This window comes from Lingula anatina, chromosome 2, assembly GCF_051362555.1.
Source record: "Lingula anatina isolate TDL-2025a chromosome 2, LinAna3.0, whole genome shotgun sequence".
Classification (NCBI taxonomy): Eukaryota; Metazoa; Brachiopoda; class Lingulata; order Lingulida; family Lingulidae; genus Lingula; species Lingula anatina.
In genome coordinates, this window is record NC_141768.1 from 14,656,138 (window position 1) to 14,669,197 (window position 13,060).

The 13,060-nt window shown below is 34.6% G+C and overlaps 1 protein-coding gene across 7 annotated transcripts in view; it reads left to right on the top strand.

Moving 5' to 3' along the window:
• Positions 1–5,555: 5,555 nt before the first annotated feature.
• Positions 5,556–13,060, top strand: part of LOC106152996 (uncharacterized) — a 39,930-nt gene continuing 32,425 nt past the window's right edge. For 5 of the 7 annotated variants that reach the window (XM_087004184.1, XM_087004186.1, XM_013526749.2 and 2 more), the window contains exons 1-2: positions 5,593–5,617; positions 5,941–6,149. In XM_087004184.1, the coding sequence (XP_086860310.1) occupies positions 5,608–5,617; positions 5,941–6,149 (219 nt within the window). In that variant the 5' untranslated portion in view covers positions 5,593–5,607. Of the gene's footprint in view, positions 5,713–5,940; positions 6,150–13,060 lie in introns of all 7 variants that reach the window. The other 2 variants (XM_087004187.1, XM_087004188.1) reach the window with 2 other exon arrangements.

The window sequence follows — 13,060 nt, forward strand, 5'->3', positions numbered from 1 at the left end:
AAGAGTTATATATTTTTTGTAGGATTTAGGCAATTAATCTGTGTCTGAGTAGAAGGATTGAGCCTAATTTGCTGTTTATTTTGACCAGGTAAGAATCCAGAATCCCAAAGGTAATCATCATGTTATGATCTTTAATTATATGATATGACTTGTAAAAGTAAACTAACAAATCTATCCGTTATGACATAAACAGTATGTATATCACTATCTCTTTTAAGAAAGCTCATGAAATGTATTGTGGCAAACTATAATTACAAGTGGAACAAATTGGTAATGAAGACAACAAACGTAGGAATAAGAATTTATGGGCCAATGGATAGGAATTCTTTCTCAGCCAAATTTTGTAATAGGCCCTATGGAATCTGTATGTATTGTGCTGGTATGTTTTGATAGCTCACAGGTTCAAAAAGGTACAGGTAAAATGATGGTAATAAAAGACTCATTTGTGCCATAAGGTGCAATGTGTAACCATCCAATAAAAAAGGGTGGATCATGTAGGGATACTGGATCAAAATAATTTACTTTCACAGGAATTGTTTTAGAAGCTCACTTAATTGTTTTTACAATTTTAGTTTTCAACATGGACAGCTTATGTAACTTTCACCTGCATAGTCATATGCATTAATTTACACTGAGGTACATGTGAGTCCTTAGGAAAATGTGCATAGGTTAGGCCACACTTTTTTATTTTTATGGATGACATCCTCTGGGGACCCCAAAGTCGGTGCGAGCGGGCGAAAAAAAAAAAACAGTCCAAAAAAAAAAAAAAAAAAACTGCTTAAGAAAAGTTATGTTTTCAGTACACAGCTGGAAACACTAATTTACCACAGAAACACGTATCAAACTAACAACATGTCTTTATCCATGCTCTCAAAATATTAAAGCATTGTGAATAGGGCCTACTTCGTAGAAAGGTAAAAAGTCATGAATATATATGCTGCATATTACCAAATCTATTTAAGGTTATTTCATGCATTCTGTTGGTATAGAAACCAATAAAACAAATATCAAATAAATAGCGTGTCTTTATTTGTACTCTCAGAAAATTAAAGCATTGTAAACACTTCACAGAATTGTTAAAAAAATTAAGCAAAGATAGGCCTATGCCTCCTACTACTAAGGTAATTTCGGTCGATGCCATTTTGTCTACTTCGACTCACACGCTAGCAGCCAACTATCGGGTGGCCTGTCCGACCTTCAGTCCACCAAATACCGCGACGCTCTTGTCGACCCTTTTTTCGCTCCAAAAAGAAACTGGTATGTGCTGCTTTGGACAGAATGTCACTGAAATTTTCCGGGCGATGATTGCTGGCCGCGGCCAGCCTTTCGTAAAATTGTAAAAGGGTGATATCTCCATGTCCAATATCAATGGCAAACCAATCCAAAACGACGGCCCCCGTTCTCTTTATGACTTTAATTGTCGTGTATTTTGAAATTAATGCTAGAGATGAAGTTGACGGCAAAACGGCCATATTTCCATGTGGTGATAATACGCATGCGCAGAAAGCTCATTTTCCACACTCGGAACTACTCGGATGTCTCCGCAGTCGACAATGACAGTATGGAGCTTGCGGAATTAGCAGAGAATTGCCGATTGCATTTTCCGGCAAATTCAAAAACGATGTTTGCGACAACCGACTTCCTTTGGGGGGGGGGGGGGGGGGGGGGGGCGGTTTGGGGTTGTTTTTTTTTTTTTTTTTTGGAGAACGGACGAAAATCGGTGCGCGCGCAGGATGTCATCCATAAAATTAAAAAAGTGTGGCCTTATCATGACTTACATACACAGTGTATATATTAAAAAATTTAGAAAAAAAAAAAAAAAAAACATCCAAGTCTCACAAATTAATTTACATGCAAATTAAGTCACATGCAAATCAAGTTGAACAAACTGATTAATTATTGCAAGGCATATATGTTACAACATTTTACTTTTTGCCAAATTAAATGAAAATATTTTGTTGTTGTAAACTTCACCTACCTTGTACGTCTTTTATATTGGTCTAATTAAGAATAATGCTGGCATACCTTACCTTTACGGTAATATGCCAAACAATTCGACCAAGATTAATTAATTAATTTCATGGAAATGTCAGTTTGGTCGAATTGATTAAAATACAGCAAATGGAAACCTTTGATATCGTCGGATTGTTAGGGGCATCTGCCAAAACGTCCATCTTTCCGGAAGTATTGCATTTTACCGGAAGTGTGACGCAAGATAAGCCGCAATTTTCGCCTAACACGTGTTTCAGGCTTGTTTTATCCTCCTTTTAAAATCTTATTTGGCTGTGTACAATATGTGCTAACATTACTTAACATTAAAAAAGACGATAATTATAATTTCTAATTATATATTTCCCTCACCTACGATCATTTTCATGATGCGCTTCACGAGTGGGGCGAGTATTTCCCCAGAGACAGGTGTTGTAAACAAAGGCCGGTCACTTATATTTGAAACCGGTAGCTTTAGTAGACTAAAACTAATTATGTGATCTACGTACGCCCTATTTGAATTTTAATATGACAACTGAAATCAACCGAAATGAAATTTTTTACCAGTCTGAGATCAGTTGTTTTCAACCCGCAAGGCTTGCTCAGCGTCGAGGCGTAGACGTACTTCCGAAGAAAATTCAATCACCCGTATCAAAGAATACCAACAACTGGTACTCAAACGGAATTCAGTGTAACTTAAAATTACTTAAAAGTATTTTATTTAAAAAGCATGTCATATTAAACCATATTGAGAAAAGGCAAAACACGGAGCCTACTTGTGCCGATAGACATACAGTAGGCCTATCTTGCTGGCACTCTTCCGATTTTCTTACTTATATACTCTCGCTGTGCACAAACCACGGTGCATATTGAAAACCCCACTGATACAACCCGAACGTAAAAAAAGCATTTAATTGCCATAATTTTCACAAAACAAGTGCATTTATAATTTGACGCGAGAATTGAGCACATGCAGAAATAAGACTGGTCTTATCTGGTCTGGTCTGGAATATAGCGCAAACCACATGTTAATGAAGACGGTCCCATTTTGGTGGAGGGGGTCACAGGAATTGAGTTCTTCGTGGATTACGCTAAATATCATCATTTCATGCATCTGGGGAAATAAAAAGTGACTCACAGGTAACGTAAATATCCAGTGGAACTCTCTATGAAGCTCTCATGGAGTTAAGGAAGACGTCAATTTTATTGTTGACAAATCAGTTATCCATGTAGGTGAACAGCTACACGTGTTCGTCTGATTTTGACAGCGCGTGGTATTTGGCGCCAAGAAGTCTGGGCGGTCGATCCCGCTGATCTTTTGGTCGATTGTAGTAAATGTAAGTGTTGACTTCAAGAACGTTTCCCCATCTGCATATATATTTCAATCAAACTTGAAAATAAATTGCTTATTCTTCCCAAACTTTTTATTGCTAGCAAACGCTATATATGGTCTATATGAAGGTGTTTACGACGTATTCTACCCACTGTCGATATTTGGTTTCATCCAGAATGGACCTTTTTAACCTCCCCCCCCTTTCCCCAGTTACGGGCGTGATGAATCAGTCAGCGAGGGCAAGTCTGCTTAATTAGCACAAACTGTATGTCTATAACACTATTTTCTCATCGGGGACAAAGGAAATGACAGGTACGTCATGCTTCCAGATTAGATCTTCAGTTAATAGTTTCTTCCTCATTGACGAGAGCTATTGAAAGGACAACAATTGACAAAGGGCCCGGCATGCAGCATCTATATGACTGGCTTGAAAATTTACCGAGGCTTGCCGACGATGTGGTCGAACAATCGGAACAAGAAAAAAATTATGTCGCATGATTTTGACGTATGGACTAAATGTTTGAGCCCAGAAAAATTAATTTTATAAGATATTTTTTGTGGTCGGATTGACTGGGCCCGTCGAAATGCTTGGCACATTACCGTAAATCACTTCCCATACTTAACATACCTGTCAAATTACAAAGTCAACATCCAGGGAAACACATTTGACTATAGATTTTATTGTAGAGTACAGTAATTAATCAGTTTGTCAGAAACAATTCAGCATAGTACTGTTTAAGTTGTATTTGCCATTTATGTTATTCATTTCTCAGAACTAATTACACCATTTTTTTTTCACTCAAGAAAAAATTGTGTAACTGCTAAAGAACTACCTGTATTTATGAATTTCTAAGACTGCACGCTCGAACCTAATAATTGCACAATATTTAATATGGATGTTCAGATGCCATAATAAAAAGCATGGGATCATCCAACGGGGCACTTTTAATTTCAAAATACCCTGTAACCTTTCTTCGGAGAGCACCAAACCTCCACTAGCTGATGCTATCCAATAGTGTCTCACTCAAAAGTGTGGATTATGTCAACAGCTAAATTTTCCTAATATACCACAGTGTAAAAGTCCTGCACACGCCCCGAAGACTGAGAACTATAAGATTACAATTCAAGTCCAGAAATCAATTGACTGAGCAAAGCAGGGGCAATTGACACAGAAGAATGAGAGAAAATCAATGGAGAAAGCAGCACAGTAATTCTTTTCACTCCAATATTTACCTGTCACAGTTGTTGTTCTCTGTGACACACTGCAGTGGTCATTTGTGAACTTCATGTGACAGAAACTCTGACCTACAGTTGTAAAGTTAGCTGGATATCAGGTAATTAAAAATCTACATCTGTGTGTGCCACTAATTTTTTCTTTTCATCATTTTGTAAAAGTTTCCCTTATGCACCAAATTACATTGGACTCGTATTAAAGTTCATTAACTATGAGCAGTTACTGTGAAGTCAGTTTTGTGCTTGATGCATTTTAATTTCAAGATTTAAAAAGCCATGGCAAACTTATGTAATTTTGTCCATGTTGGAAATAACAAAATTTACAAATGACATTGCTTATCGGGTGTATCACATTCCCAATTCACCTGTATATGGTGCATAAAATTACTTCCCCTGAAAGAGCTTTAAAAGTACTTTACAGCTGTTTTAAATAACATATTCTGTCAATATGTTAAACTTGAAGACTATGTTACATTTATTTATGGACTTTAAACCAAATACACTTATATAACTACTATAGTTTCATTTAATGTCCCTATACTGTGTAGCCTGAGGAAAGTAATCTGGGATATAACCTGGGATATTACCTACACCACAGGAATGCTTGAGGAAGTGTGCACAACTTTAAGGGGAGGGCAAGGAAAGAGCATAAGAAACAAAATTCATTCAATATTATATATATATATATATATATATATATATATATATATATATATATAAATGTACTAAACGTTCTACAAATCAGATAAATGAATCCTAGAACATTGTCAAACATTTCTTTATTGTGCCATGGAACATAAAAACTATTGCAAGTCGGCCCATCTCCCTTCCAGGGCAGGTATAGTTATTGCACTGGACCCTAAACTGCCCACTGGCCACATAGATGCACTGATGCATATGTAAATTACTCCCTGAAGATAGGGAAAGTTGGAGTTGGGTGACTTACTATTATATTGTACTGTAATATATACTGGTCGGGTAAAATTTCATATCTAAAGAGTATGTAATTATAACAGGGGCATCAGGTACTGACCAGAGCCAAATGCTGATGGATGGACACTGGTAAATTGCAATATTGATCTGTCCCAAGCAGTACAGGCTGGGCAGTTGTGGACATGGCTCGTTGAAAGCTATAAAGTACTAGTAACTGTAAGGTTGTGAGTATATACATGTATGAATTGAAGATATGAATATTTTATCAGTAACTGATGTTGTTGTCCTAAGTTATCATAAGTTTATGTACTAAATAAAGCCAAGAACAAATGAGACCTATTAATTACTGCAATACAAAAGACCTAATAAAACTAAAAAGTTTTAATACAATTAATAGTTATTTTGTGCATTAAAGCTTTTCTAGTAGTGTGATTTTTCTTTCATTTTTATAGATGTTTCACTGATTACTAAACAGTATATCAAACCAAAGACAAGGATGGACAACAGTGAGGTCCACTTTGAAAATGAAGAGGAACAGTTAAATCAACAAATTATTGAAGTACAAAAAGATGTAGAAGAAAATATACAGACTGCAGACTCTCTACTCAATGCATTAGAAGAAGACTACAATGTAAATGAGGAGTGGAAGGATAATGTTAAGGTAACCCTCAGATTGCCACTACTACTGGTGTGTTTGTGTGTGTGTGTGTGTGTGTGTGTGTGTGTGTAATTTTGAGGTTGCTAATTGGTGAAACAGCATTTTTAATATCTACATTCACCATTTATATTAATACCAGAGAATTGGCCAATCCCAAAAATATATAAAGAGAGTACATATATATTAGTCAACACTTCCACTATCCTTTTTGGGTTAGTCATGCAACTGATGCTTACCAAAGTTACAAATATTGTGTAAAAACAAACAGAAATTTAATTTTTATTGGTAATTAAATTTAGGAGAATTAACACAATTAAGCAATTTCAGTACGATAAAAAAAGCATGTAAGACGAAGTTATTATGTCAAAAAAAAAAAAAAATCTATTGGAATGAAACTGGCATTACCTTTAGTGCAATTAATAACAACTAAGCAATTTTGTGAAAAAAAGCCCTCATTGATTTAATGTAAATGCTCCATAATTTTTATTGTACATAATAATTTGCCACAAAAACAGATGCACACATAAAAGATAAGAATGGTTAATAAATATTTCTTTGTGAGGAGTAACTGTGTGTATACGTAGTTCATTTCATACAAATTGGGATTTTACTGACTTAAAACTGACATCTGTAACAAATTTAGATATGATGAAAATGCAGGCCTTTTAAAAATTAAAGACCATTTTTCTAAATAATGGGTACTACATTCCTCTTTTAACTTTGTCCAATATAACGAAGAATTTTTTTCTCTTCCAATTGGTGGTTATAAGTACTATTTCTTAACACAATACATTTTGTGTCACTTTTGACATAAGAAAATTATTTTTTAGTGAATGAATTTTTGTGAGGTCAATTGTTTAAGTGATAAAAAAATGAATATTTAAGCAATATGGTGTATGTAAATCATTTCTACTGGTCACAGTTAATAACCACTCTTATGACATGTATTAAACTTGTGCAATATAGAAAAATGCAATTGTAACCTGATTATAGATTTTCTGAAGCACTGTTATATAACCTAGGTTCCTCAGAGCTTGTCATATACTTTTCATTAGTGCCAGTATATTTAGATTGCTATTAGTGACTGTTGTTGTGCTGAAAGCAGAAACATCTGTCTATTAATTAATTTTTACTTGGAAAATGCCAGTTCTACTCTAAGAAACGTGAAAACTTAAAAATAATGCAATGTGTTTTTTAACTTTTTCTTGTTTTAATTTGAACATTTTTAAAATACTTTTTCTTTTGAATGCATGCATGTATATGTCAACATTCTGTGTGTGTTGGGGGGCGGGGGGGGGGGGGGGGAGGGGGGGGGGATTACAAGAAACCTGCCACAGAGCTCTTACAAGGAGCAGCAAACCTGTACATTGGCATTGCACCAGTCTTCTCTAACACAATTACAGGTAGGACAGTTTTTCAAACAGGCATTCTTCAGATACGTTAGTATATTATTCAATATATACATGTATAATGACGATGGAATTTTATAAGGAATGTGTTTTCATGCAACTTTAAAGCAGTAGCTAACAAAAAGATCAATTTTTGATCATGACCGCTAAAGTGTGTGGATTTATCTGTTTTACGTTTTTAGAATATTTTCATTTGTCTAAAATAAATTTTAGGGATGAAGGCTATCTCTAAATCTCTTCTACCCTTTGAAAATTTCCATATTTACCTTTTATGCATAATTTTACCCCGGCCTGCTTACTCTTGATGAAAATATTGCCTTTAAATAGATTATCCAGATTATCAGGGGTGTATATCAAAGGGTAGCTGTGTACAATATGAATAAACACATAAAGCAAATACTTGCGACAAAGGATTGGGTGCACCTTTTATATTGATCCACGGCTGAACGATACAATAACATTCAGTGTGTAGAATGCCTCGATATCTTCGTTTAATCAATAAACATTCTAACAAGAAAAGGAACCGTTAATAGGGTCGCTCATTACTTCATCTTACACAGGTGGGTTTAAGAGTTACCTGTAGACACACAGATTAACGCAAGCTATATCTGTGCTCTTTTTCTCCGGTAAGTGTCAAACTCAAACACGTTAATTATAACTACTGTGAAACTATTTTCTGTTGGACCGACTGGCTTTGTTTGAGTTAATTTCCCCATGTGTTGACCTCGTTAACTGCTCTGCCAATGAGGATCTAGGTCGTAGTGCACAGTTAACAAATACCGCCAAGCCTTCAATGCAGGCTAGCGGTTCGCAGGTTGCCTGTAACACATGAAATATGTGAGACATGTGATTCCTGCTGGAGTTAGTCAGAAGACTTGAGATGTATTTTAGATCATAGAGGCTTGTGAGATGTACCGGTAAGTTTATAAGGGGATTACTTGACGCCGAATAAGATTTTGATTCGCTTTCATTCATTTCAATCCACTCATCCTACAATGACCTCAGACGGAGCTACATGTATTCTAAGTTATAGATTTTTTTTCTGGTGTTATATAATTTAAGCAAAAAGATCCGTATTTATTATGTCTCTATGGCTGCTTAATTATGAGCTCAGTGTATTTTGGGATATTGTTTACTGCTTTGAGGCAAGCTAAGCAAGGTAAGAGTTTAGCATAGTAGTAGTATATTAACTATAGGTAGACAATGGGTAGATTTTTGGACTCGTTCTGTCAAACTTTTTGGGAGGAAACCTCAAGTTTGAACCTGAAATTATGGTTTGTTTGGTATAGCAGATTATTTCGACAACATGACATTTATTGCATCATAATGAAAGATGTATTATGTCACTGTCAGTATAGCTCTTATCTGTGCCTAAAATACAGCTCATATATGACTTATCTTGTTTTTATTGCTTTGATAAGTACATCTTGACATGGACTTCCAATGGAGCAGAGTGCACATCTTGGTTTTTCTACCCATCAGAATATTTTTTAATGTGGTGATAAATTTTATTCAGTCGTTTCTTGATAAAGTTGGAAAGGAGGTGTGTGTGTGTGTTTTGTATGCATAGCAGAATCCTGGATATGTTAGTATGCTAATAAACAAAAGCCAAGTGTTTAAAAGATGCATACTTATATATCAGTTGGTAAATGCATAAAATATCCTTTTTCTGTTAATTTTTTATTTTGCACTTGTCATGACTGCCTGACTTAAAATATGCACTTACTAGTGAGCTTATACGGAAATATCCCTATGTAGATAATGTACCTTCTTATTCAGCCAGATAGCTGTACTTATCCAGCCATGTGTCAAATATTCTTTGTTAATCGGAACTCCCAAGAGGAATTTGTAATGAATAATATCAAAGCTTCTCCATTGTTGTCTCATTTGATTGATGTGGGAACTAATTAATGCAGTTAATCTGTTCTGTTTTGGGATGATCACTTAATATGAACTGACACTAGATATAATATGACTCGGACAGTATAATATAAAGCAGCAGACCTAATGTGCATTTGGTACTGGTCTTCAATACACTGAACCAGCTGTGGACTAATTGGGGTTATCAGGTGAAAAAAAAATCCCATAGACATCTTTACTAGTATATAGACCTATGCAGGAGTCTTTTATTATCTGAAATGCAATGTAAAGAAACTGGACCAACTTGTGATGGTATTAGAATAGCATTAGCTAGATTTCATGAATAGCATTAGCTAGATTTCATGCAGTTATAAAAGTTAATTTCAAAAATAGCTTATTTGAATATAGTGCCCCTGTGGGATCTTCATTTAAGTTCCATGTCAGCAGTTCACTGATAGTTTGATCATTTTATCTCAAAGGGGATACTATGGTCAATATCTCAAATTGTTTATATAAAAACGGTCTTTAAATATTAAGTCTTGCTATATGTGAAAAAAGTGGAAGGAGAGATTGGCTATCAAAAGTATCTTATATCTTTAATTATCCTTCCATTATAGACTAGACTAGGCCAGACTAGTGCTATTCTAGTGTGTGATTTGTGCACCTTTAGTCCTGTGTATTGGAAGCTTAAAAGCCTTTTCCTAGTTAATTACTATCTCAGGCATTGGCGTCTAGAGGTCATTGGAGAAATCAGTCAGTGCTTGTAAATATGTTACCTGCAGTATTGACTTTCATATAAAGCCGATTGATACAAGAATAGCTCGACCATTGTTCCAGTTTATCAGAAGATAGACACTGATTAGCAGCACTGTACAGTGAATATTTTTAGTTTTAATAGCAAAATTGTAAAACATTTTTCTTATTTGAAAATGAATGAAGCAATGATGTGATCAGAGCCAGTTCTTAGAAGTGTTATATACGTGCGTGTGTGTACAAATCCATGCAAAACAAAGAATGTTTTAAGAGAAGAAGATTTCATAAAGAATAATTTGTCCATTTTCCTTTGTTCAGGTATGTGTAACTTGCACATAAAATATGTAATCAATGATAATAAGATATTGTTTTGATATGCAAATATCCATCACCATACATATGTTGTTTGCTGTCCTTCTAGTATTCAATGGGACATGCATTCACTGATCTTAATCTTGAAAGAACACATAATACAGGTTGGTTAATTTTGGAAAAACATGGTTACGACATCGCACCAGTCTCTCATATTGAGCATAGAGATTCAAGAGCCTAACTCTGACCAAGGAGCAGAGCTTGACTTGAGATATGTGATATGTTTTCTTACACATTTTCCACTGACAAATTTTTCTAAAGTGTGTTGAAACAGTATAGAAAATTAGCTATTGAGCACTGGTTTTCAAGCTTGTTCACAAATCTGAGCTCTTATTTCGAGGTTTTTAAAACAAATTAGCTACACTAGATAAGGGAACATGTACAGGAACACTGTTTGGTTTACTGAACTAAGCTTTAAAAAGGAAGATGAGCTTTAGAAGTGACACTGTGTGATGCTGCTTGCTATCCATTAAAACCCACCTTACAGAACAGTAAACTTTTACTACATGTATGTATAGTATGCATGTTCAGAAAGCATAAGTGAAAAAAGTTGATGTTATCTGTATACCAAAAACTTCAGTTTCTGATAGATTATGTGACCATTAAGAATGCAAAGTATTTGCCCGTCTCCAGTGTAATGGCTTCATAAAGTTGTAAGATTTTGATGAAGATACACATAACTCTTCAACATTATACTAAGTAGGTGACAATTTGGCTCTGGTGGTTTGACCCACCTGAGAACACTGTATGCAGAATGCTCCTCAGTGGCCAGGCATTTGTCTCTAGCAATTCTTTTTCAGTGGAGATAGGAATCTTTATGTGGAAAATGTGAAAAATTAAGATGTAGCATTTTAAGGTGTAAATCCCTTAATTTGTAGCATTATGAAGAAAACTACAGGGAAAACTTATGTCTCCATTGTTCTGAATGTTTTTTGTAATATTTCACTTCAGGAAAAGGTTTGAAAATTACCTGTACTTGGTAGATGTTGTCCAATACTGGGACAGCCTTGCACAAAAGGTTGCTAATCACTCAACGATGATTAACTTTTACTGGTTTAATTTGACATGTGACGTTTACTCTAACCCAATCGGATATAATTACACCTGGCAATGATATGATTTTAGATAAATTACACTGATTATCAAGAAACCCTTGAAGTAGTATAAGACTGAGAGCAATTGCCATCATTTTTTTAGTTTTTCTTTTATCTATATAGCACCAAAACCAATGCTCAAAAATGTTTTATTCTGATTCTTTTTATTCTTACTTCTGATAAATATTTAGATTTTTTTCAGGATCTTTTTTTGGGAATGGCCCCCATTGTTCTGTTCACATCTTTTTCTTTTTATATGTATGAAATCAAACCCCTTAGTCATAACACCTGCATATAGATCTATGTATACAGTGTGCGCACTACATAGTTCCGAATATAGTTCTAGGAATCAGCTGCTTGGAATCCCCATTGAAACACACATATTGATCCCATGGTTCTCACAGTGGCTACTAACAGAGATGACTCATTATCTGTAATGTACTGAGTGTTATGCTATATGACACGTGGATCTATTGAACATCATTATTGATCAGGAATGACCTGTGCAGTGCTTCAAAGTACAAATTGTATTATTTAAAGATTCAAAGCAGTAGTTTCAGATTGTTTTTGTTGATAAAACAATAAGCAACTTAAAGGTTATACCTCTATGAATGTTGATGAAATTTTGCATTTATTTTATTTCTTCACTGCTATGTTCCCCCCTCCCCTCTGTATTTCAACTTTTAATTACCTGTTCCTCACACCTATTTTTTTATTTTTTAAATCTGTGTCGAAGTCATGTTTGAAAATTAGCCACTTGAAAAAATATTTTTAGATTCTTGACAGGAGAAAAATATTTGCCTGATAATTTATTCATGTAATAAACAGTTTATTTGTGTGGGCCCTGCATTAAAAAAACTCTTCCATATAGAAAGGGCTTAGAATTCTTCAATGCACTTATCTTTTAAGAATAATATGTAAAGAATGTAATGATACTAATGCACATTTTCTCTTTAGAACTCTATAAGCTTGTTGTTAATATGAGCTGCATTGTACCAGATATCATTGCAAATCATTGGAAAGCATAATGTGAAGATGTTGGTTTTTGTAACATGATTGATGGATGGTGCCTGCAGTCAGATGTAAGCTCTGATATGATTTGCTTTTCAAAATCTTTTGCATGCCTGTAAAATCAACCAGTGGTGAATTTTGACTATACTTTCTAGTCATTTTATGGGTCTTTTAAATATTGGATCTAGATTGAATAAACATTTATTGTTTAATGTATTATCTCGTGTAATATTCATATTCTAATAATTAGTAATTTATATATATGCAGTATTTGAACATTTCCAGAGTAGTTGCATTTCGAAAATCTGAGCAAAAACTGTAGCAATAAGAGCCAAATAGCCATTTTTCATAAAAATTAAAATTTGCAGTTAAACAGTGCTAACTTTTGAAAACGACATTGATATTTATATTTTTT